We start from the raw sequence: 27,967 nt of genomic DNA on the forward strand, positions 1-27,967 counted from the left end.
GAGGAAAAGGATTGCGGTTAAACAGTGTGGGAAACCAAGGCTGCAAGATTCAGGTAAGTATGCTAGTGTGTGTGTGTCAAAGGGGTTCCTAAGGTCAGGGACACAGGGTAAGTAGACCTTGTCTAAAAGTGGCATCGCGATACACATTGGATTTTCTGTCTGTGTACAGTTCATCTTTGGCAATGAATCTGGCATATGGTGGTAACTTAAGGCCTATGAGGCACGTGCAGATCCGCTGCAAATTTTGCATCAGACCTACAGTTCAATCGTATTCTCCAACTAACAATCAACAAACAACTCTGCCCTGGATAATTTTTGTCAGATGGAAAGAGACCTGATTTGACTTATCGTTCATGCACATGACATGGTTTGTGTACTTTCAGCTCTTCTTTACCATCGAAAACCCAATTTATACAGAATCCCAAAAATGAGTTGCTTACAATCACTTAAAACTCAATTTAGATCCAATCACTTTATGAGAGCAGAGATCAAATCAGAAGTTAAAATCATCTTGTGTGTGTAGGCCTTATCATGGTTGATGAAGAGCTATAGAGGTCTTTTCTGGGTGTCTATCATGCTGCACAAAATGAAATAGAAGTTTTCTTTCCAAATGAGGCAAGAAAATGTGGTAAAGGAATTTGTTGGCAGGGAACAGAAACCTCTGACTTGTTTTAAGATGTTTTCTCATCATTAACAGAAAATAAACTGCTATTTTACACACAGGGAATAGCTGTGCACATTCTGAAGCCAGAGGGGTCAGAAACTCTGAAGTCCCCGGGCTTTTCCCCAGACACATCTTGTAAACACACATCTGTCTCAAACAGCCCAGAGATCCTTCAATCTGACACAGGACTGGAACTGATCTGGAGTTAATCAGTGTTACACAATAATTCAGGACAATGATAGGAAATGCTAGGCAAGAGGCTTATAAAGTAACACAACAGACAGATTCCTGTTTAACTTATATGAAGAAGAATGATCCACAGGGATAAACTAAAAAAAAAAAAAAAAAATAGAAGACTGGGAAATATATATATTTTATACAAGTTTTTGATTGCCCTGTGCTACTGCTCAGATGTTTTTTTAAAAATCAAAATAAACTCCCCAATAGTTTTTCGATAACTTTTTAATTTGAAGATTAATTAATCTAACTATATATCTGTGTTCCCCCCCAGAAAGCTAGGAATAAGCTGTGGACATGACAACACATGAGAAATTTTGTGTTCTTGGTTGTTGTTGCCATAGGAAAATACAGAAACCCCTATTACTCTGTGAGCTTTCTACCAAGCCCTTTACTTTGTTACATTTTTATAATACTGACCTGATGGGTATGTTCCTTTTTCCCATCGTCTTTACATTATACCCCAACTGTCTAGCGTTCTGTATTGTGACCCAACTCTTCAGTAACCACCCAAAAGTAAGCAGGTGGTTACTGCAAAGCGCTAAGCTAAAAGGATCTCCATCCTATCTCTCTCTCTGTGATTATATAAATTATAGCTAGAAAAATGTATTATAAAAAATATTATAGTTTCTCTTTAGAAAGTAAAAAAAACCCAAACATTTAAATCTTGTGTTCTGTATAAAATCAGTAGGGATGGGCAAGAAACATATTTCGGTTCCTGGTATAAAAAATACACACCACAATAAATTAAAAAATGCACTGCAGAGCATAAAAAATGCATGAAGCATGAAGAAATGCTGAAATGTGCAGAGATGGCCAACAGGTTGACATATTTTTTGAACACACAGCTCATTTTCTATCCTTTAATCCCATAGGAAAAAATACCAATTGTTACCTAGTAACCTCTCCCTTTCTACTGGTAAATACCCCTCAGCTTTTAAACATGCCATAATTCTCCCTATCCTAAAGAAACCCTCACTGGACCCCTCCCTACCCTCCAACTTCCGTCCTATCTCCCTTCGCTGCTCCAACTCTCTGGAATGGTCTTCCTCGTCCTATTCGGCTTGCTCCTACTTTCTGCTCATTTAAAGGAGCGCTCAAAACCCATTTTTTCAAACTTGCCTACCCGTCTTCTTCTGTCAATTGAAACTACCGCTACACACCACCACTACATATTTCCCATCCTATTGTGTGTGAAATTCCCTCACCTACTAGATTTTAAGCTCTTCGGGGCAGGGTCCTCACCTCCTGTATCACTGTCTGTATTAGTCTGTCATTTGCAATCCCTATTTATTGTACAGCGCTGCGTAATATGTTGGGGCTATATAAATCCTGTTTAATAATAATAATAGTCAGGTTAAAAAAAAAAAAAAGACAAATTCAACACCTAGGGAAAAACATATCCCAGATAAAACCATATATACATAGTTGATCCAGAGGAAGGAAAAAAAACCCTGGTTCAATTTGATCCAACAGGGGAAAAATGTGATCTTTTTCTATCTGCGTTGGCAATTACATACAGCATTAACAGGAATATGTGAAAAATGTAATTACCCTTACAGTAGCAAAGACTTTTACACACGTGTGAATGTCAGCAATAGCTCTATACACATGCAATGTTTGCATTGAATAACATATTGGGGGAGGTATAGTGCTATTCTAACTTGCCCAATTAGCAGAATTCTGAAGTGGGAAGGATTGTTGTGACAATATGTTTAGATTACATTTCTCTTTAATAATTTCTCACATCTGGATGTAAATCTTTATTTACAGGACATACCCCTGTGCCGGCTTTTTATCCACAGGCTTGAGCATCGATCTCCAGTCCCCTGGGGCTTCTAGTTTTGCGTCTTTGGTGCCAGAATTTTGAGCTGAAATAAAGATTGTGGTTCGTTAAAAGGAGGAAACTAAAATTGAGTCACAGTCCAATGCCATCAGATAAAGGGGAGGACAGAAAAACAATGAGAAGGAATGTACAGATGACTCATAAACAAGGTTTATTTCTATTATAAGTAAACACAGAACAAAAAAAAGGAAAAATTCAAGTAACACTCACTCTTTGGAGATGGTTCAGGCAACTTAGGGTTTTTGCCAGGGGTCACCACACCAGGTTGTGGTGGTTTTGTAGATGGTGTTGTTTGGGAAGGCTGTGTGGAATGCTTGGGAGTTACAGATTGTGAAGGCTGTGCAGGTTGAGTGGGACGTGTAGTTTCTTTAGAATGTGCAGATTGTGTGGGCTGAGTTGGCCGTGCAGGCTGTGTGGGTTGAGTTGGTTGAGTTGGCCTTGTAGGCTGTGTAGGCTGTGCAGGCCGCGTCTGTTGTGTAGACTCCTTTGGCTGGGCTGGTTGTGTTGAAAGGATAGAAGGTGTAGGGCGTGTAGGTTGAGTAGATTGTGCAGATTGTCTTGGATGTGTGGGCTGCACAGACTGTGCAGGTTGTGTTGGCTGTGCTGGTACCAAATTTGGTGTTGTAATCCCCTTGCTGGTGGTAGATGTTGGAGTTGTCTTTGGTGTCTCAGAACTCGAAACAGATATCTGCACTTTACTTTTCCTTTCTTTTGGCACAGGTCTCATCGGATCATTCTTGGGTGTGGAAGCCATTGATCCACTAGGTGAAGGATCCAATATCCTTAAAATATAAAAAATATTTTAACAATGCATCCCCATCACAGCCATCACATTAGCACACAAATTAAAAAGTTTCTCGAAGCAAAAATCAAAATAGGTCATTTAGAAGTCTCCCATAACCTAAGCACAATCCAAATATGCTAGTTTTTCTGATACTATACAATTACAATACAAAAATACTTGTTGATTTTGTCATTTTTCTCACGTAAAACTGTGATATGGTGCTATCCCAGCAACAAACTTCAAGCATTGTCAACACCTAAAACTGCATCATGTCATCAGGTATGTACACACTTCAGATGATTCTCAGCCTTAATGAGCTGTAGGACTCGTCTTGGACCAGAATCTGCCATGTACAGAGCCCATCTGAAGTCATTCATGGATCCTGGCAGATCCATGAACAACCACAATGGAAGTGAAGGGACGAGAGCGCAGCAGGGTGCTGTTCATTCGTTCTCTCCACTCACCTCTCCATACAGCAGAGCGGCGCTGTATGTACAGTACTCGTTTATTGATCCTTCAGTTATTTGTCACTGGATACAATAGTGAAAGATCGTTTCCAACAACAATAATCAAGCGTGTGTATGTAGCCTTAGTTATCACACCTAGTGGAAAAGCTAACTAAGAAATGAAAACTATTAACTCTCTTGTTAACATTTTAAGATTGAATGATACAAAAGGTACAGGTCCAAGAAGCTTCTGAACTTGCCCAATTCTGATCCATAAAAGATAGCGATTAACAATATCCCCCATAGGTATTCTATTTTTTATATGGATGCCATAGAATGAAAGCACACATGTAACATTATACTAAGCACCCTGAAATACATATTTCCCAGCTAAGGTAATGCAATTGACAAACTATCCCTTGTGTAGCAAGTGTCTAAAAACCTTTTTACTATAGGATCACATAAAAATAACTTTCAAGTTTTAGGTAACACTTGATATGATTAATATATCCACAGCTCAAAGTAAATTAGTGTGGTGGTTATTGGGTGGAATGCTTCTTACATTGCTGGCCAGTGGCAGGGAGGCTCCATTTTACAGATTGCCAAAATTTCATTAGTATTGATTAAACTAACTTGAGAAGCGTAAACCCTTATCAACCTCTGAAGGAAACAGGTTCAATGAAACCCCGGTTGAGAAACACATGGTATGTCCTGACAGTACCGCTTTAAATATCCCCAGCGCAATCTATAAAATGAAAGGAATTTTCTGATTGATGACTCTGGGTAGGAAATACCCTATGAAAATAAAATTCACTAAAAACAGAAAGAAAGGATATCTGTAGAAAGCCTACAGACACATTACGCTCTTACCGGTTTGGAGTGGTTATGCTCTTGGGAATTTCTGCTGCACGTGCAGGTTTAGGAGAAGTAGATCCAGGAATTGCTTTTAAGAGAAAGTTTCTAGCTTTGTCCTTTTCAGCGTTACCCTCCGTGGCATTTGGCGTTACATTACCTACAGTAGACTTGCTTGGCCCGATAGACACAGATAATTTAGGAGAATCTCTGCCAGTCTGAGGTTTGTTTACTGTCGGTTCAGTAACAGGGCTGGACTGGAAGAACCTATCACGTGCTTCCTTGTTTTTGGCCGTAGAGGAAAGCCAAGGTTTTGCAGATGTGTTTTCTTCCTCTTTGCCAGCTGATGATGACCACCTTCCAGACAGAGAAGAAATAGTTATGACCTGATTATTTGTTGTGCCATGTTGTTTGGTTTGCCCACTTTGTCCTGATTCTTTGTTGGATTGTCTTTCTGACCAGTTGCTTTGAGTTGAAGAATTATCCGCTTTTCCTTTTGGTAAGTAATTTGAGGATGGGCTACTTGTGTGTTGTGAGTTACTAGAAGAACCAAAGACACTTGAAGCTGTCTTAACTTGGTTGGTGCTGGAATTAGCCAGTGAAGACTGTTCAGTCCTTCCAGAACTATAGGAAGAACTGGAGTTTGTGTTAGAGCTACCATAAAATCCAGCAGCTGTCCTGTTTGTGGGAACGTGGTTGGATGTGCTATTAGAACTGGAACCATTTCTGAAAGACGAGTTTAGAAAATTGGAATTCGCCTTACTGCCTTGCTCCTGACCTCTTGTACTTGATGAATTGTTAGCACTTTTATTGTTGCTTTCAAAGCTAACACTGGTTTTATTGGCTGGTGTTTGGACAGAAGGACTTGTAGTGGTGTGCCAAGGTCTGGTAGTAGGAGTGCTGTTGGACTGGTTTTAAGTGGCTGTACTGCCCCTGCTACCTCCTACAGAGGCCACTGCTGGGGTGTATGGACCAGATGGGGATGCATTGACTATTGCTGTATTCATGTGATTGGCAGAATGATGGTTTGTACAAACAAATGATCCAGGGTGATCTCCCATTTTATAATTTCCAGGCTGGAGTGTTCTTGAACACTGTTTACATCTGAAATAGCAAAGTTAATCAAGTTAGTTGAATAGGGTTCCGCTAGCTTTATTCACAAGCTGAATGTAAAAAATAAAATATGAAATAAAATGGTTATTTTGTTATTGCTAATATTTTTTTTTTTGAGTGCAGTGTACACTATGACACACAGGTTGGACATACTAGTTTACAAAGTCTTGATTATTATTTCTGCATTTACCAACCACCTTAACTGAACACCAGCAAGCAAATACTAATGGAATATGAGAGGTGGGGAGTATAGGGTAAACAATAATACCTACTTTTGCTTTACCGGTTCTACACTTGACATTTCCAGCACCAGAAATCTCAGCAGAGGCTTCTTTGTAGGCCATGCCATGTAAAAGGGAGGTCATTGTGCAAACCATTGGTTCAGGAGGGCTAAGACTTAAGAACAATGGTTGGAAAACAGGGACATTGAAACAAGGCAAGTTTATTCTACTGAAGGTTTACACCGGATATAGAGAAAGGATTTCAACTCAATGGAGCTGATTTATGTAAGCTCTTCAAGGCTGGACGGTATACACTTTCATCAGTGAACCTGGGAAATCCAGCGAACCCGGGATGGATATCTTCAATGTAATTTGCTTTTGGCTAGCAAAATGCTAACCAATAGCAAATTAGTTTTAAGAAATCCATTCCAGGTTTGCTGGATCAACATATTTTGCTCGCTCTGACAGCAAACAGAACATTATTTTCTGTATGTGGTCCAAGTGTATTTTTGCATTTGTATATCGGGGTTGCCAAGTAGACTCTCAACCATACAGTAAACTACAAAAGGAAGAATACCCAGGTCTGTAATGGGCGGGCCATGGTCTGGAAAAGTCCCACTTTCCACTTTTTTCACTTTCAGGTAAATGTTCTAATACCACCAAAATACTTCAGATCCAACAACCTTATCGAAGATACAGTAAACCTAAACAGGATACCCACAGTGGAACAAACATCTAAAGCAAATGTATGTATCGGCAGACCTACCTGAAGCAGTTTCTGTGGTACAGTTTACCATCTGCCATGTGTCTCTGGACCAAGTGTACATGTTTACCACAGATAGAGCAGTTACTGCTTACTGAACTGTTCACATTTATTTCCCTGATTCCCTGAAAAAATGAGAAAAAAATTGTTTAAATTGTAGCACAAAATAGAAATATTACTGTTTTAACCAGAAAATAGTCAAGTGTTGATTTTGCAGCACAGTGTGGGAATGTGACTATTCTAACTTGCATATGTGAACATGATGATTATCAGATATACTGTGCCTATAGTACAAGTAGTTGGGTTAACAACATTGAAGACAGCTGCAGTGGAGAATTTATAATTATTTTTTCTATTGACTTGGATTTTCTCCTAATATGTCCAATTTAAGAGCAGGGCAGCACGGTGGCTCAGTGGTTAGCACTCTGGCCTTTGCAGGGCTAGGTCCCAGGTTCGATTCTCGGCCAGGATTCTATCTGCATGGAGTTTGCAGGTTCTACCCATGTTTGCGTGGGTTTCCTCTGGGTACTCCGGTTTCCTCCCACATTCCAAAAACATGCGGTTAGGTTAATTGGCTTCCCCCCAAAATTGACCTTAAGGTGCGTACACACTTCCAATTTTTATCGTTCCAATCGAACGACGAACGATCGATTGGGCAAAAAATCGTTCGTAAAAAAGTAACCAACGACGCCGACGAACGAGGAAAATTGTTGGAAACGAACGACCGGACCGGCGGATCGGATTGGGCGACGATCGTTGAACATCGTTCGTGTGTACGGTCGTTCGTTGATCGTCCATGGTCAGAGCATGCGTGATGAACGAACGTCCGTTCACTTTCCTGTCGTGCACATAGTTCCTCTATCGCTTAAACGATCGTATCTATTGTGTGTACAATATCTACGAACGATCGTGTCGTTAGCTCTATGTGCAGTATCGGTGCTATACGATCGTTCGTAAATATCGTGCAGGAACGTTCGACGTTCGTTTTCCGACGATAATAATTGGAAGTGTGTACTTAGCTTTAGACTGTGTTAAAGATTAACATAAATAAACATTAACATACAAAAGGATTATGACATATACATACATATACAAGACTGGGGACATTGTGAGCCTCTTTGAGAGACCGCTAGTGACATGACTATGGACTTTGTAAAGCCCTGCATAATGTCGGCACTAAATAAACAATGTGTAATAATCTGGGTTTCGAGTTATTGGTCAAGCTTGATTCTTATAGTCCTTTCACCAACATGAAAGTTCAACGGCATGTTGTTGCTTCCTCCTTGCCTGGCTTTCATGTTCTCATAAAGTAACAGAAAATACCTTAGCCAGGAGAATTCTAATCACCTTTTTACTTTGCTTGTGGCTGTAAGGGTTGCATTTGATTGCTGGATCATTTGTTAATTGATCCAAGAAGTCAAATTATGTTGTCTCCTTCTTCTATGTCTTTACCATCTATTGTTAGCAGTCTTCCTTGCAAAAAAGCTCAATGTTTTATGATATTTAACTGAAGAACACATTTTTTACTTTGTTCTTTAACATTTTCATGGCCTTTGATGTCTTTTACATTTTAAGAATAGTGGGAATAGTGTCAGCAGGGTATTGCAAATTTTTGAGATTTCTTTGGCCAATCTTGAAAATAGAGAATAGCAAAAAATACAATTTATTTCTACCAAATTCTTTGTTGTGTTGTACAATTGTTTGAAACAAATCTTTGATCTGTCATTTTACTGCTACATGTATGTTTGGCACTGTAAAATAAAGGAAATATATCCCTAACAAGGCTGCTGTTACTATATTTAATGAAGGTGATAAACTTACAGCTCTGACTGGAGCATTTTCAGTGACTTCTGTGGTGCTTCGCTGTGTTGTCTTTGAAGGTGCAGGGGGTTGAGGGCTAGTGGGAACATGGTTGGTTGTCTTCTTTCCTGCTGGCTCTTCAATGGTTTCTGGTGGGGGACGTTTTACAGCCCCCATGCCTCCAACTGGAAGAGAAGACCACTTTAGTGAAAACACTGGTGACACAAAGTTAAAAAACAAAGCATTTAATGAGACCCTGTCCCAAACCTAAAAAAATGCAGGTAAAGACATAGAAAATAAACAATATTTAAGTAGGCCTCTGGGAATACCAAATTGCTCTAAGAGTTGACTGAGCTTCTTTGCCCCTCCCAAAATGAAATAGGAATTGCCAGGGAAGGTGCAAAGGAAAATGGTGTACAGTGTTAGTGGGGGTCAGATGGGGCTGATAACATCACATCCAAGATGGTGGTACTCAGCAGCAGGCTCTGGGCTTTTGGAAATCTACACAGGGGAAACTTGCTGAAAAATATCATGCATTAAATATTAAATGTACATACAATCTTACAAGGGGATTTTTGGAATTGTTGGAATGGTTTGGTGGGGGGTTTCCAAGCTGAACACTTTTTATAGATAGTGTCACTGTGAAAATCAAAACTAAAGAACCCATGTGGTACAGGGTTATATTGGCTTACACCCAAACTGACACTAGAATATCTATGCGTGTTCAGCTCCTATGGGGCAGCAGATGTATCAAATGTGTGTTTCAGTGTGTACTTTGGAAAGCAATGCTAAATATATTGGTAATTGCAGGAATGCATTGTGCCTCATACTGTATTCACATTTTAATTTGGTTTAGAATTAATAAAATTAAAACAACAAACCATCTATTATACATCCTCAGTGGCTGCCCAGTGGCCATTTAAAAGGCCAGTAAATGCAGAAGTAACATTTAGAAAAAGAAAAGAGATGAATGCATCTCTGAAATGCATGTAATAATTAAAAAAATAACTTGTGGTGCCAGAAATACACAGTGCACCACATTTCTTTCTCTCCTAATCACCTCTATCGCCTTTTGCACAGAAAGCAGAGAAAATATTCAGCTCACAATTTTTGGCAAATTTTTTTCCACACTTGTCATTAAACACAATGCTTTCAGTGGTATATTTAGCAGACCACATGGAAGCAAATAGGAGAAGTTCATCTATGTTTGGTAACAGGGTTTACATACACTATAAGTAACATTTCCTGTTGAATAAACTTCTAATTTAATGATCATTTGCTTTTTATTACTTTGATAATTAAACAGAATTTAAGTAGCGCCAACATAAAATGCAGCACTGTACATTAAATAGAGGTTTCAAATGACAGTCATTAACAGACGGTGACACACAGGAGGAGAGGGCCCTGCCAAAAAACTTTTAATCCTAGAGGTGGGGAAAGTATCACACGATGGGGGGTAGTAGTAAGGTTTTTTAGGAGACAGAAGATAGGTAGGCGAGCTTCGATGGAATGGGCAGCTTGAAAGCCAGATTGCAGAGGGTCAAGGAGAAAGTTGGTGCTCAGGTAATCAGTCTTTTATAGACAAGGAGCTCAAGAAGTTTGGAGACATATGGTACATGGAAGAAGTGAGATAGGACGGGAGCGTCTAGTGAGGGTTCCTTCAGGATAGGGAGAATTATGGCATGTTTGAAAGCAGAGTAGAAAGGGAGAGTAGAAAAGGAAAGGTTAAATAATGCAAGAGCCAGATTGGGGCAATGAGCACGGAAGAGATAGTTTTTTGTTTAATATCCAGAATCGTACCAACTAATTAAAGGGCCATATTATAAAACTTTTTTGCAACTTCTCTCTGCTACACCTGGCACTTCTACCAGAAATAACAGAATAGTCACTGGTGGCCTCTCCCAATATAAGCTAGCCTAATATTAAAAGCATCCACACAATATGGAGCAATAATAAGAACCCTAAATAAAAGTCTTCTGCACAATGATGGCCACTGAAATAGACCTTTCTTGCATTGCTATGCAACGGTACTGCCCCCCTTAAATAAAGCTCTTTGCATATTTGAGCAGAAGTATTGCCCCAACTAAACCCCCTTTTATAATGGTGGCTTCTGGCAATGCAATGATTCGTGGTTGTTTCCACTCCACAATATGCTGAGCAGGTAGAATTCTGATTCAGCTTGAAAATCCACCACTGTTACAGCCAATCAGAAAGTGGTTCCCACTGCACCATGAATACTTTGATTTAAGCTGTCCAGAAGTACATTGTCATAGGCAAGGCAAAGAAAAAATATAGTCTAGCTTTTCCCATGCCCAAAAAGGCCTCAGGCTGCATTATGACAATCGTTATGCAAGATCATCATAAGAACTAAGGAGCATGCATTACAAATTTATATATTTTTATGAAATTCTTGCTGGGGCCATCCTTCCACCACGCTTGAAGCTGCCATGGCAGTCGTTTTACCCTTGTTGTGCTCATATCTGTGTTTAGTCTTCAGCAGAATTTTGAAGACTATCTATTGTTCTTATAGTGAATGCAATGTACCATTCTGTTCTCTAGTGGAATATATAAGTCACTTATTTATGTCAAGCTAGCCAGTGATCCATTAACAAAGGATAATTAAATCACACCACTCAGGTGTATATTGTACGGTCTCATTAGAACAGACTGTTTTTACAGCTAAGCAATAGAAATGCCGTTTTATTACCCAATGGACAATTGAACAAAAACAGGACAAATTAGAAAGTTTTCAGACTTATTCCAACAGACATTCATCCTAACAAGACCATGTTCATACTTCCCCTGTGCCACATTTAAAGCTCCAAATCTAGCCAAGTTCTGTTTAAATAGTGCTCGTATTTATTGAGGAAATATTTGACTTCCGAGAAACACACACACCTTAATCCAGGGCACAAATTAGTCAGAAATCAAAAGCAAACAAATAAAAAGCCCACAGAAAAACACCGGAGAGAAAAAGGAAAGCAGAATTTTCAATGCAATACTGGGATTTTCTTTGGAGCAAAAGGAAAGGGTAGAAAGAAGGCAAGGCCAACACTTACACCACAAATATTTATTTAAAGTGCCAACTGCAAAATACTATAGGGTCATCTAACACAAACCTGTGCTGGAGACTAAATAAACCAGCTGACACGCCGTTAACTCATACATCAGAAGTGACATTTATGACTGATTAGAGTGTCTAGATGCCCCAAAAGGTGGCTTCTTTGTTGTTCTGCCATGGCATACCCTGCATCCCTTAATTGCAAATGTACAACCACACTGCCATGTCAGGGCACACTTTATACAAAAAGTTTGGTGCCCAACTCAACATTATAGTTCCCAGCTATGTGACATATAAAGCAGCAATCGCCAACCGGTGCTGTTAGAAATTTCCCCTCCTGTCTCATAAAACATTGTCAGCAGGAAAGAAGGTGAGATAATCTTCCTAATGGAGAAATATGACAAATGTGTCCTTTTGTATCCAAAACTAGGAAAAAGATTTTGGCTTAGCATACACTTCACCCATTACAAATCTTAGAGGACACAAAGAGCAATATATAACAATCACTGAGCCACTGGAAATTAGATAATTGGGACACAGACAAAAAAAGACTCACTCTTAAGCTAAGTACACTCGTCCAACGGTTCTCACCCAATATTCGGCTCAAGGCCAATATCGGGCGAGAATCTGGAATGTGTACAGCGCCAGTCGTCCATCGTCCGAACGACCGCCCTGGCGGATCCACGAACGCTGGACAACTAACAGTCCTAATGCAAGAAAAGGGAGAGAGCGCACAGCAGGGTGCCACTCCGTCACTCTCCTCCTTCTCTCTCCATAGAGCAGAATGGTACTGTATGTACAGCACTCGTTAATGCATCGTGTAGTCCTAGTCGTTGGAAAGGATCGTGAAAGATCCTTTCCAATGACTATTATTGCATGTGTGTATGCGGCTTTAGTGCTTATTCACATGGGGTGTTTAGCTGCTATGTAACCACCTGCCCTAACCCTAGCAGCAAGCATTTACCCAACCCTAACAATCTAGGACAATCACTTTCTGCTAATATTGATTATACCAGGGGTCATTCAGAAGCAGATCTTACTCAGATCAGAAACATACAATAAGTAGCAGGTAATTAGCAGGTAATTCTATTCAGCAAACAAAACTAAGTTAACGTGAATCTGTGTCAAGAATACTTTATTTTCCTCAACTTTGGGTCTTGCATAATCCTTGAAACCAAATTCAGAAGTATATATTTTTTTTGTATATGGTATGGGGTAGACCTGCAGCCTCTGCAGTACAACCTCTTTCTTTCGGAGCTACAAAGCTAACAGCCTAGAATCCCTAGTTTGCATTTTCATGGCTGTACCTGACAAAGAAAAGGTATTAGGAGGCAACCTAATATTATTTTATTATTATTAAACATGATTTATATAGCGCCAACTTATTACGCAGCGCTGTAGTTGATTGGTAAACATTAGGAGGCAACCTAGTTGATTGGTAAACATGACCAGTTAGATGTCTACAACAGCTTTTCTCAACCTTTTAAGCATGGGGTAACCTTTGAAATATGTTTCTGGTCCTAGGGTACCCCTGCTATAATACCTATATCTATAGCCCACAGTATGTTAGTGTGGTGATCAGTGGGATGAACGTCACTATAGAAAGCCGAAAACATCATTGGTGTCAGTGGTAACTGACCTAAGAAGCACACATTAGTCAAAAAACACCTTGCAACCTGTGGAGGAACCCCGGGCCCTGGCTCTTTAATAAGATATGTAATAAAAAAAAAAAGAAAAATGAATTAGATTTTCTATTTAAATATAGCCTAAAAATAGCTAAAAGAGGAACCAGTAAAAGCTTCAGCAAAATAAACTTTAGCTTTCAAGACTCCAGTTGTGTTCTGGCAAATTTTATTATATGCTGTTCAAGTTCTAAGCTATTAAGTCTTGTGTAACCTTTTTCCAGTTAAGAACTATTAAGTGAATGTGAAAGTGGCATGCAGGCTCTTGTTTATAAGTACTGTCAATACAATAATACCTCCAGGGCTTTACAGGAAATAAAGATGCAAGCTGTCATAGGGACTTTTAAAAAAGCAGCATTCAGGAGGTATGTTTTCACAAAGTTAGTTTAAATGACAAACTTTTATAATTGCCTTCAGTAGGGTTTTAAGCTACTGTTATGTTTTGTAGTGTGGTCCATGCAAATACTTGGTTTCACCAAGCATTATTTACACTGTGGCAGAAGGGGCTAAATCAATCTCTAAAGCCAATTTCATATCCGTCTGCCACACCTTGCTTGGCTGATTGCAGCATGCGTCAGGAAAGGGCAAATTCCTTTTATATTGTAAGAGTAAACGTCCCATAACTGCCGTAGCTTGGTATTTGTCTAATCAGTCTATGCAGATAGGAATGCATGAACACGTAGGTAATATAGATTCATAAACTACTTTCTTTCCTTTATGACAATTGAGTGGGTTAACTTGCATTTAAAAAACAGAGCGGACCACAAGGATACCCCCCATATTCTATTTGTATGGAGTGCTTTACTGTATAAGTATTATAAGTGTCCAGCAATGTGCTAAAACAGGCTGGCAGGTTCACAACAACAGACCTGTGGGTACACGTAATACATTAACGAAGCAATAAGCCATATAAAAAGAGTAGATAAAAAAAAAAAAAAAGGTTTAGGCTGTGTACATATAAAATGATTGTCACCAAGACAAGCAGAACCATTGGTCTCAGAATGCATACAGCGCTCCCCTGATGTCATTCATCTTTGGCAGATCGATGAAAGACAAATGAAAAAGACAGATGAAAAGCCTGAACATTCATTGTGAAATGACAATAGCTTGTTAATGCTATAATATATTTTTTATATACATGTCAAGACTTTTTTCCAATACCTACAGTGTTCTCCCCTTTTAGCCGGGCTCACCACCCGAAATTATACAGGGGCCGCCACCTGCCTACAATTTCTTCCCACCCAGCCTAAAATTCTGGGTTGAACACTGACCTAGGCTGCCATGCTGATCTCCTTCTAAAAATGCTAAGTAACTGGCTGTAAGATGTATTGGCTTCAGTATATCCTGTGCCATATAACATCAGGATCAAATCACAACTCCTTATCTGTATACATTTACTGGGTTAATGGCTTAAAAAGCTTTGAGCCAGCAAATCAGTACAATGGCCCATCTAAGGAGAAGGTTGGAAATGGTGGTATTTTTTTTACAGTATGGTATTAAATATCTCAAACATTTACGAGAAAAGGCATTTGTTTTTACTACCAGTGAGAACATAGTTATTTGTATTTCTATGTTGCAAAGAAATTTGGATTCGTTAAACATTTCCTGAACTAGGGAATTCCCGTCATTGGGAGTAAACCTACCCACACCGCGGGACTTCTCCAAGAATAATTAAATCAGAATGACTGAAGAGTAGTTGGATGTCACTGCCAGACGGCTGCTGTATGCTTGTTCTAGTTGTTTGGGATGACAACACCCTTGTATTAAGACTTACTATATATTCAGCAATTTCTTTCCATCAACAATGCTTAAAAGGAAAACAGATAATATCCAACAGAAGCTCTAGTGGTTTAGGATAATGAAACAGATGGGAAAGGATTTCCAGTAGGTCACATGTTCTGCATCATTGGTTTGGTTTATACAACATAAAGTATACAACTCACACTTTGCTTTAGTCCAGCTAGCAAAAAACAGATGAATTTTAGTTCCATTTTCAATTTGATCCACTTGTTTGATATAAATGTCGACTCGAAATCATACTACTACACACCACAACTGATTCTTTATTATAAATTCTTTGTTAAATGCAAATTATTTGTATATTTTTACCGGATTTGTCAATTAATGAAAAGGAGTTTATGCACACAGGCTCCAAAATTTGATCAAACAAAAATCTACCAGATATTTGTAAGATCAAAATAGGTTTTCCAACATGCCTTTTAAGATTCTTTCCATTCATGATCTTCCATTTTCCACTCAATTTTAGAAATAAGGAAGTGATTTGTTATATAATCGTACAGGCTGTGCAATTGATAAGCAAGGCGGATGCTTTCCTAATAAGTTCATCTATCAATACTTTATTTTAAGTTGTGCACAAACTGGGCACCATATTTCTGGAGTAGCAGGAGCTTACTGCCAGGATTGCTGCTGTATTCATGTTCTCCATGCTTGGAATGACTACACCCTTGTATTAAAGTAGACTATATGTGCTTTCTAGCTGCAATTCATCTCCGTCAACATTGCTTAAGAGGAAAACACAGATATTATCCAACAGAAGCAGGAGTGGTTTGGGAAAGGATTTCTAGGAAGTCACAGGTTCTGCACTTTTCACATATTGTCCTAGTTCAGCTAATATAAGCACAAGACTTTTGGTTCCACTATCAATTTGATTGCCTTGTTTGATATAAATATTGGCCTCAAATGAAAATTATAGATCTTCCATTCTCTAACAGAAGCTGGAGTGGTTTGGGAAAATGAAACAGTTGGGAAAGGATTTCTAAGTCACACGTTCTGCATTATAGGACACTTTTCACACTTTGTTCTACTTCAGCTAGTATAAGCAGAATACTTTTGGTTCCACTTTCAATTTGATTGCCTTCTTTAATATACAATGTTGATCATCAAATGGAAAATCTCGATCTTCCATTCTTTATTTGATTTTAGAAATAAGGAATCAATTTGTTAAACAATCAAAAGGACTGTTCAATTGACCGTCCAGCTCAATGCTTTCTTAGTAAGTTCACTTACCAAAACTTGATTGTAAAACTGGTCACTTACCTTGGAAACCCCCCCATACATAACCCCCTACTACCAACTTTCTTTAAATAGTACAAGATTAGACCATAAAAAAGCAGTATGGCCAAAATGTACAGGATTTACACAGACCTAAAACTGCAAGCCTGCAATCTATGTCTTGCATTTTGTGCAGTCTGGTTTGAACCCTGCCCGTTTGTTGGACGGCACCCAATAGCTGGTCTGAAGGTCCTGGCCGAAAACAAGTGATACTGCGCAATGGGGCTACTGAATATGGAGGGGCATATGATACAGACTCATGCCCCCTTTCTGTTAACCAACCTAGCCTATAGACTTTGCGCAAAATAGGCCAATGTATCCGTGGTATATGTCTGATCACTGGAGATGCTTTACTGACTCCTTGGGAAGTTAGGTTGTAAGAATGTAGAGGTTTAAAGGTTTACCTCGATTTAACTGCATGATACCCCTAGGTTTAACATTGCAAACAAGACACTACAGTCATCCACTACAGAATTTAAGAATATGGCACACTACCTTACTATTTGCCCAGAGCCTAATTTTGCCCCAATTTTGGTAAAAAATTGGCAGATCTATGACGCATTGAGCCCTATTTAATAAACGACTCCAAGACCGAAGAAGATAGACTAGTATGGGAGAACCTGTAATGGATTTCTTAAAATCATTTGCTATTAGTTAAATATTTTCGATTCTTGCACCAGATCTATTCTAGGTTTGCTGGATCCCCCAGGTTCTTCCATGATAAACAAAGTTCTCAGTCTTGGAGAGCTTTATTATTACCGGCCCACTGTGAAAACAATATAAGCTCCACAAAGATTCAAAGCCCGCTTACAGAATCTCATGAACAGAAATAATTTTTCGCAAACTGGGCAGCCACTTTTGACACAATTTGTTCATTAGAGTTTTTTTTTAAGGCTTCTTTGACCAAGATGTTTTTCCTAGTGTGTATCTGTGAAAGCACATGAGGTCAGGAGTAGGGGGTCATTAGTCAGCAGAGGCCACATTCCTCTCAGCACTGTGATTTGGAAGACAAGCTCTCCCTCTGTATGAGGGGTAGAATTGAAAACATTTTGAAGTAATCTCCTGGGAGACGGAATCTTTTCATTCTCTATTCGCTGTACAAGGGTTTCCCACAGAGTAGAGGGAACACGGGCATCTATGAAAGCACCACAAAATGTGTTTTTTCACAGCTCACTTCTGAGAAAAATAGTGCCGAGCATTTTATTTTCGGAATACTATATTATGTATTTGAACAACTACTGAAGAAAACAAAAAGAATAAGAAAGGTGTGAATCTTAATTGGTTTAAGCAACTATTCTTAAGTTCACACACACCAAATGTTAAAGTTGCTTAAATAAAACTTGTCACATGCAAGAAAATGAAAAAACAAAATCATTTGGAGAGGTGAACATACATGTTAAACTTTACCTTATAAAGTTTGAGTTAAAAGTTTGTAAATTTTGCCCCTGACCTTTCATGTTACCTACTGGTTAACAAAGGTGCCAACCCCAATATGTGGGACAATGTTGATAATAATAAATAAATAGGGATGTTTGGAAAAAGGAACAGTTATGTTTTTGCTTAATCACAAAACGGTAATAATAGGAAAAAAAATACAAAATTAAGCAACAGTAAGACATCTAAATTTTTAGCATGCAGTAATATTGAATGAGACCAACTACATTCTGATTGACACGAGTCCCAACTTTTCTTTGTTGCTTCAGAGTTTACCACTGAAGCCCAAAGGGGGTTTATATTTCCTAGCTTTGAACCATAAACACTGGAAGTTGTTAGAATATAAATGGGACAGATGTGTGTTTCATCAACCACTTACTAGGAGAGCGTCCATGGAAGTAGTTGTAATACTGCGACACATATGTCAAGATGCTCAGCCGGTCTGGCACCCGTAGCTTCACCATATCTTCTGCATCTAGCAGAGCTGGAATACCAAGTTTTTCCTCAGCAACGGTGAAAGCCTGCAGGTAGTATGGAGACACAAGTAAAAAATTCAAATATCACATGAACATGAGATGCCAATATCAGACCTGCTGTAAAAATCTGCCAGAAAATGTTTCTTAGAAGTCTGCTGCAAAGAGCTTTTATCAAAATATAAGACTTATTTTCTCCTTTATATGTGAGAAGAACTTCTCCTTGACCAAGACAAATGAAGAATGATCTGAGGAATGATTAAGTGAAGAGTCTACCTGGTAGGAACATAGTTTGATGTTCTAATATTTATGTACAGTATCCAAATAAAGTTTATTGTATTTAATATATACAGTAGGTGGGGATACTCTGCACATGGGCTTCTGTTTGACTTTCAGATTCAAAGTGAAAATCTTTACCAGGGAAATGAAAAACAATTAAAGCAGAAAGAAGTTCCAACCGCCCCTACTGAAAGCCCAACTGAACACAAACTTGAACAAGGTAAATTCTAGAAGCAATCAGCTTGGTATAGTAATGCCAACAGTGTACAGTACTATAAGTCAAATGTACTTCCACAGTGCAGTACAGTTATCTACGCTTACCCCTAAATTCAGGCGGGGGAGATGTCAATCAGCTGCAACACCCAAAGTAGGAAGAACAATCAATGCCAGAATATATTTCCCAGAATTTGTGTATTATAGTGGAAACCATGTCCCTCTATGAAGGTGCGGGAGTTGTAGCTCATAGGAAGTAGGTGGTGAGCAATTGTAAGGCCCCAATTTTGGATTTAGCTGGGCATAACAGGGGTCTCACAATCTGTACTGGGAGGTGGTGGGGCCCCCATTTCACCAGACAGAAAGTGAAACGATCTAACAGAGTCTGCATATGCAGTGAACCTGAAATGAGATCTACTTCTTCCCTACTGTATCCAAAACAAACCAACTAATAAATTCTGAAGAAACCTGAGCAGACCCATCTGATGACAAGGTGTACAAAAACCAATGAAGCATCCTGAGAATCAGCAGTATTAATATCAATTCTGTAATCGAACTTACCAAATGATTATTTTCATACACATTCTCCTTACTAAGAGAGTTGAAATCTCTGAAAAAAAAGAAAAAGATACACTATTAGTAAGATATAATAGAACCACACAGACAGGCTGAATGTCTTCTAATCATCCAAATAAAATTGTAAATTTGAAACACACACACACATACATACATATATACTTGTACCCAAAATACATTTGCTGCACATGCAGCTCCATTTCAGTACAAGGCTTTTGTTCAGCCTTGCATAATTCAGTTCTATTTTTGTTGAACATTTGATCACATACTATTCCAGTAATTTAATCAAAAGGGAGAACAGAAGCCATATATTGTCATGTAAGAAGAAGCATGAAACTTCACCAATGAGAAATATAGGGCTACTAATGCTGACTTTCTGAAAGTGCTGGTTGCCTGGATGTTATGCTGACTCGCTTAATTCCAAAGTGAGCTTGCAATTACAAAAATCAGACAAAAGCTGGGGATTGCTTTGGCCGACAGCTCTACCTTAAAGTGGTTCAAAACCTAAAAATTAAAAAGTCACACTAAGGTAAAGGTAATTGATTAAATACACGCCCTAGGTCCGTGTGCAGCCACGGGAGACAATGTAACACCTGTGTACATCATCAGTGGCCATCCAATGGCCGAAGAGAATCATCTTCTTCTCCAAAGTCCACTGTGGAGCCGGTAGCAAAGATGGCATCTTCCAAAGTCCTCGACCCGTCATTGCCACAGGGCGGCTGAACACAAATAAGTGGGTGTTATAATCAGCAATATGGATTATGGCAGAAGCTCATCCCCCACCAAAGAATTTAGTTCCTTATTAACTTTTTAACTCTGTAAAGGAATATACAGAAGAAGGAAAGGAATGAGTGAATCAAATGATCCCTTGCCACTCAGAATTGGGAACAGGCTATATGAATTTGAGTGACAAGCTGTTAACAGTAATGGTGGGCATACATACATTATTAATATTATACTATATTTACATATTACGCAGTGCTGTAAATTAATAAATAGGGGTTGCAAATGACAGACAGATACAAACATTAGCACAGGAGGAGTAGAGGACCCTGACCAGAAGAGCTCACAATCTAAGATATATATGAATGATCTATCATAGGATTTCATTGCTTAAATAATGAAAAAACATTTTATTGTGTAATTTTGTCGGTTCTTAGATGGTGGCTGCATTACTTTTTTTGTTTCAGCTGGTGATCTTTGTGGTAATGTAATTCCTGTCCTAGGAAGACAGCACGCATTTAATGGACTGTATCTATGGAGGGGCAATGTTGCCACCCTAGGCCGTGCTCTTGATTTCGACAACAAACCCGTCACCTTCTTTTTATCTTAATAACATGGAAGTGTTAGGTACAAACATCCAATTTCTCCCAATGAGAACTGTAAAAAGCTCTTTCATCAGAATGATCTTTGGCAGCCTGATTACACATTTATGGCCAGTCCCCACCTAATCTGTAGACAGCTCAGGGAGGCGATATATACACTTACAATCAATAGCAGGGACTATTCACCAGTTAATTATACAGGAACAATTAGCAGCCTTTGATTGTCCTGGCCCATTAAGGCATAAAGCTAAAAGACAATGGTGATGACAAGATGAATTAGGGAAGAGACAGGTCACTCCAGGTCATAGCTGACTTTAAAACTGGCATCCCTGTAATCAAGCTGGTCTCATAAAGCCAGGCAACCAACAAAGAGTTCACATCCTGAATGGATTTGCATTTGCCCAATTCCAATGTCAAACCAGGTGCTTCCTGCACAGTGACACCACGGCTCTGCAGAAGTGACATGACCTGACTGTGATGACTAGGCCTGTACCAAACGGATAAAGATCTCACAGATAACCAGACAGGACATGAGAACAATATAGAGAGAGCACATGAGCTAAACAATAATAAGGAAACACATAGGACAAGCATCTATTTGTGCTTAACCCAGCAACAGTACACGCAAAGCACGGAATGCAAGCAGGGTCAGTGCACCAAATTTATTGATTTCATGAATATATCCAAGCATGATTTTCTCATTAAAAAGTACAATTTGCATTCATAAAAACAGCAGAAAAGTAAAATTGTAATTTCTGGAAGATCATGACATGTGTACGTAGCCGAAGGTTTTTTTTTTTGTATAGATTGGTAACAATTTTATTGAACCATTGTAATATAAATCAGTAGTTAAACAAGTGGATAGTATACTGAATGCTGTGTATGCGGATTGTTGTAGAGATCAAAAATAACACCCAATAAAATATACACAGCTTTTGTATGTATTTATGACCTTAAACAAGTCCAAACAAATAAGAAATTGGTTCACTAATTGAAAATGCAATGTATAAAAACTTTGGGATCTCTTCTAAAATTCACATTTTTTTTTTATTTCCTGCACAAAATTTGGAGTAAACGATGAACCACATATTGCATTAAAAGCAGATTTTCTCTATGCGTTGTATGTAGTCCAGTCACTGCCACATCACTGCTGGCTGAAGCACCACACAAGCCGCATGTCCCAGCCAGAAAACACAAAGCCTGCCTTGCTTGGCACTGTCACATAATGGAAAACACAACCCAGTGACCACGGAGCTCCAGACAGATGTGAAAACTCCGCACAACACATGTTGATAATCAAATCCAGAAACCAGCTAAAAACGTCTCATTATTTAAATGGCATTGAAGGTTGCAGAATTATTGCATCTGAAAAAAATTCTGCACATACCTAAGAAAAAAAAGTATCAAGTATCAGTTGTAAAGGTAAATATGTCACGTTTTGTATTGCAGCAATTATGTCCTGGGTTCAAAGGCCACAAGTGGCCATCACATTGGTATGTTTTCAGTTATTGACTGTTACAACTTGTTAGTATTACCACAATTTAAACCCATACGTGTTGATTAAAGGGATTCTGACCTAGTTGGCCATAAAATATATTAATTATTCAATAAAGGTTTACAAACCCAAGACAGAAGTCTGTGGACACATGAGTATTTAGTGGCATAGAGTCATTTTAAATGCCAAAAGCACTTAGCAAATATTTCTCTTAAGAAATGGTGAATTTACCTTATACATAAAGTATTAATGTATAATTATGGTGGATAAAAAGTGAATGTCTTTTGTAAAGCAAAAAACTTAATGCAAAGTTTGAGGAGCACAATGTGTAAGGAAGTTCCTGGTTTCAGGGAGGTGTGATGAGGATTGATTGTTCTAATATGTGTGATGGACATTTTTCTGATGTCGTCAGATGTCTATCTGCCGCTACAATAGCCAAACCTAGACAGGTTTGCATGGAATCCTGAAGTTCTTCCAGAGGTGTTCAGGGGTTATTTGTACTGTAAATGAATGACCTCCCTTCTGATGAGGCCTGCAAATTTTGGATTCACCTCCACTTGCCAGAGCTAGAATAAGGGCACCAATGATCTTCCCCTCTACCAGCATCCTGACTACTAATCCTAGGGGGTAATCTTTCCATTGGCCATCAACAAAAGGGGCCCTTTTTTCCTATGGATCTCTGATGAATTGGTTTCCCAAAGACTGAAAGGTATTTTAGGGTTGTTCGGGGATTAAAGGTTTGATAAAGGCTGCCTACAGACATTGGACTGTCCCCTAATCATACCTCCCGTTCGAATTTTATGCAAAAAGCCTTGTACAATATTATTATTGCACAGTATTTATATAGCGCCGACATGTTACGCAGCACTGTATAAAGTCCATAGTCATGTCACTAACTGTCCCTCAAAGGGGCTCACAATCTAATTAGTTGAATACATAGGTATTATTTTTCTTAAAATAGCATTTGCAATTGCAAGGTCTTATGACCCAGGAAGTAGAGCAAGATGTGGAACTACAACAAGACCTGGGCATATACCCAGCTTGATGATCAGACAATTTCTATGGAAAGGGGAGGATGAGCAGGTAGCAATTACTGGTAAATGATATTGTAGAGCTGCTGTACACAAGCTACATGAAATGACCATAATCATTTGTCAAAACAACACTTATCCAGCACGTGTATAAAGCTTTATATTATTTATATAAACAGGATTTATATAGCGCCAACATATTACGCAGCTCTGTACATTAAACAGGAGTTACAAATGACAGACAGTGACACAGGAGGAGGGAAGGTCCCTGCACCGAATAAATTTCAATCTAGGATATAAAATATTTTGTTACAAGAAGGGTCAAGGTAAGAAGGTGAGAAGAAATCTGATGTCCTGCAGAAGGTCCATTTTAAGCAGAACTATTTATCCCTTTCACTGACAATCAACTGCCCACTACAAGGATCAATATTTGTAAAAAGAAATGCTAACAGCAAAATATTGAGCTGCGAGCCAATAAAAATTATCAAAAATTATGACAAGTTTGTCACTACAATAATCATACAAAATGTGTATTTACACAAAACCCATAGGAGTTTCTCTTTAATGATGATACAGCAGAGTTGTTGATAAACAAGCAAAATGTGCCGCGGTGTCCCTTTAAAGATGACGCCGTGCTCCTCTGCTAATTTGGAGTTGGTGATAAACAGATTCTTTTATCTTAGTGCACAGCTGTGAGATATCAGCTAGAAGAGAAACAAAAGTTAACTTCAGTGCACAACACAGGAAAAAATACAAGTGGGAGGAAAGACTCAATGACTTGTAGACCTCAGCACCCAAAATAGAATTCATTAGGACTGTTTTATGCTGCATTCTGGAGCTTCCTGCATGGAAGACCTCACAGAGATGACCGCACACATCCTTTGTCTACGCGGCTTAGAAACTTGGAGAGCTGCTTGTCCTTTGTTCAAAACTGGAGACTCTCAGAACCTGTTTAATCAGGATTCACAACTTTGGGATCCATCATCTAAATGATGTTACTTATATTAAATGAATATTATGGTTATTTACTGTTTAATGACATAGATGGAGGATTACTCAATAAAACTCTTCAAAGCACTGACTTTTGATGGGTATGACCAGATGGTGCTGGGTTTTTGACTGTTATCCAAGGCTTGGATTATTGCTTTGCCAAAAGGATGCCGCTTATTTGGTGCCCTTGGGTGCATCAAGGAACAAATAAGTGAGTTGGATTAACAAAAAACACAGCAAAATGATTGTTAACATTTTTCCCTAATCTAAGAACCATTTACATCATGATGGCCCATTGTGGTGCATTTAACACACTGCATTTTATTGGGCTGCTTAAAAAAACCACAACAGCCCAGAAAATCAATTTAGGCATACTATTTTAGGAAAGAGTAGGGAAGAGTTGAAACCCTCTGTCTCCTGCTAAGAAGATTTCACTTTCTGTCTTGAATATGAAACAAATTTAAACAGTTAACAGAACATTTGTCTTCCTATTTGCTTTTTGGGCTTTTCTCTCTATATAACCCTGAAATTCTGCATTTTAGTTCACTTTCTGTTATGGTGAGAGTGGTCACAAGGACAACAAAGATGACTGTTGTGCATGGCATAGACAGAAAAAAAAACACGGCTTCTAACTCCTGCATACACTATCCAAAAAAAAGTTTCCCTTTTCTGTTTTGCTAGCACAAGCCAATGCACATTGCAGAACAGAGGTGTATAGTAAACATGTAGCGGTGTACCGATGTACCATTTAGAATTAATGTCACCATAGCACATCAGTGCATATAACATGCATTGTGGTAATAAGCCGATTATTGCAGAGGGGTGTAACAGCAGTTTCACCAGACAGGACACGAGAACAGATCTTAGGTAAATATGGTGAATGTGAGAGAATAGAGAAGGGGTCTTAAGCAAGGATCTATATTTAGAACAAAACAAAAACCTTTTAAACGCTCACCAAACATACTTATACCAAGGAACACCTAACAACAGGTAAGGCGTACATCTATATACATTATAATTTCTGCACAAGAAACAATGGCACAAACTTGTACTTTGTGACACATGTACACCTGCCAACTCAATAAATCCAAAAGCATTGGATAAACACCTACAAAGTAAACACTATGTCACTGTCTACACAATCTCTATTCACATTAACGTATTAATGAAAAGAAATGACTGCTGGGTAGGAAATGTGTGGCGAGTGAATAAAATCAATGTACAGGAAAAAGGAATTTGTTGGACGATGGAAGCGTGGCCCATAAAAGCCAATTAGAACCTTGCCTCTTATAGGAGGATAATGGGGAAGGGTTTTATACAACTGTCACATAGTTGTAAAGCCAGCCATAAATATGAGACCATGATCAGACATTGAAGAACAATTTAACGCTAAATAAACACGTTTGCCAAAGGAAAGGCTTGTCTTGATAGTAGACAGAAATCTTGCACAAGACAATAATATTTTAAGGTGTTTCTTAATTATTAGATCCCCTCTAAACACCACTGGATGGAGTTGTCCTTATACGAAACTTTTTTAAATGAAAAAGCTGCCATTGCTAATATCACCTATAGAAATTGCTAGCTGCCTAGATGTCATTGCTGTTCTACATTGCGAGTCCTGCTGTTCAGAGATATTATGCTGATCCCCAAGCCTTAAACAACAATGCCATCTAATCAGGGTCTATTATATTGCTGTCAAACACTGTGATCTGGATGATCAGAAAATGAAGAGCAGATGGAGCAGAGTGAAGAAATTATCAGTGTAGTAGTGTTCCTTCATTTTTAATCTCGGGCTGTGGACAGGTCAGTGACCAAGATGTATACGGTTTAACTGCATGAAGAAGTAAAGCACGGTAGGCTGGATCACAAACATGGCTACACTGTCTACCAAGGGTGTCTGAATTACTAGATCTTGTACAAGGAAAAGCAACAGGTTCGTGTTCCCACTGCCCCTACAGCCACAGCCACCCTTTCCTTTGCTCCCCCACTGTTCTGATCACCCCCGGGAGAATGGAGATGAAGCCCAGTGTTCGCTCCGAAAAATTTGAAGCTTGCAGAGGGCAAGCAAATCTCTCTCTAAGTTCATCACTGCTATGAGGCAGTTTGCCAGCATCATGTAACAGGAAGAGGATTGCATGTCATATACCTAGAATTACCAGGTATGGCAGTTCATGTCTTAGAGCTCAAAAGAGCATCTGGACAGCACTGGAAGGTATTAGTGTTGTATGGGCCAACAATGATGTGCATGGACAAAGCCCAAGTTCACTTTTAAGAAAAAGTAAAACTAAACAGAAACTAAAAAAGTAAAAACATTACACACAAGCATGCATATAAGAATCATGCCTAAACATTCTGATCATGGAAGTAAAAATAACAGGAATGCGGATTAGCTGCTGGGTTTGTTTGCAGCTGGTGGTCTAGGGGTTGTATAGAGCCATGTGAAAGACGTACATCATTCAAGTAACTTCAATACTCCTCATACATGCAGAGACTGTAGTTATATTAGAAAGAAGAATGGCAGGAAAACTTACTAAAACACTTATAGTTACTGTAGCAGCATTTGTCTGCCTGATTGTTATAGGATGCCTAGGGGTTGTAAATATCCCGTCTTCAGTTTCTTGGACATTGTTAGGCCTAAAAACATATGCATTTAAATATTCCTTTTTAATTTTAAATTTTACTTGTGGTTACTTTAGGCAATAACGCTATCAGCATTTACGTGGCACAATCACTGTCAATGGAATATGTGCTGACTGGACACTGCGGCAAAAATGCTGCACCAATGGTTATTCCAATACGTATTATGCTCAAAAGAACATTGCCAGTGAAAATAATTATGTAGTGTTCTGTATGTGCTAAACAGGCAGGTTAAAGTGACTTTACTATCAAGAACATGGAGTGTATCTTTGCTGACTGCCTTATGACAACACTGGTTACTTGGCTACTATACTAAACTACTAATGTCCGCACATTCTAAGACACTCACCTAGAACATGGACACTGATCATGTCAGTGAAGTCAGTGAAAGAAAGTAAAACCAGAAGGTTAATGCGATACCCTTGATATTCTTAAATATACCCATATTGCCAAAACCAAATATACCGGATAACCAGATATATTTATCCCTGGTATGCAGGATACAATGTTTGTTTTGTCTAGGAGGAAGGGGGAAGATCTAATAGAGAAGAATACTTACCTACCTGTCAATTATTCTCCCACCATGGAATGCAAATTGCACCACAACATCAGATACAATGCAGGACCACCAGTGCCCTTCATTGTACAGTAACATTGACAAACAGGGTGGCAACATAGCCATAACCCTATGTATTCATATGACCAAATAGACAAAACACACTTTTTTTCCTGTACACTAGGAGAGGACACCAACTTTAATTTTGGACAAGCCAGGGTTAGGCTATGCTAAAATGTTGTTATGCTAAAATACACATGTGAGGTCCCAATGGTCTAACCGGTTGCCCACCATTGTCTTAGAGGAATGTAGACTGTTCTTTTTGCAAACCCTGCAAATCAAGACGACTATTAGCAATTGATGACATATCCATTCTCAGCTTCCCCATCTGCCCTATGTTGGAGTCAGACACACGGA

At 38.8% G+C, this 27,967-nt stretch overlaps 1 protein-coding gene across 1 annotated transcript in view; it reads right to left on the reverse strand.

The window, feature by feature from the left end:
• Window positions 1-27,967, reverse strand: part of MICALL2 (MICAL like 2) — a 54,196-nt gene that overhangs the window by 20,355 nt on the left and 5,874 nt on the right. Inside the window, 7 exon segments of the mRNA XM_072417754.1 lie at window positions 2,682-2,772; window positions 2,958-3,529; window positions 4,848-5,933; window positions 6,930-7,051; window positions 8,748-8,911; window positions 18,355-18,496; window positions 19,502-19,550. Coding sequence (XP_072273855.1) covers window positions 2,682-2,772; window positions 2,958-3,529; window positions 4,848-5,933; window positions 6,930-7,051; window positions 8,748-8,911; window positions 18,355-18,496; window positions 19,502-19,550 — 2,226 coding nt within the window.

Source organism: Pyxicephalus adspersus, chromosome 7, assembly GCF_032062135.1.
Source record: "Pyxicephalus adspersus chromosome 7, UCB_Pads_2.0, whole genome shotgun sequence".
Classification (NCBI taxonomy): domain Eukaryota; kingdom Metazoa; phylum Chordata; class Amphibia; order Anura; family Pyxicephalidae; genus Pyxicephalus; species Pyxicephalus adspersus.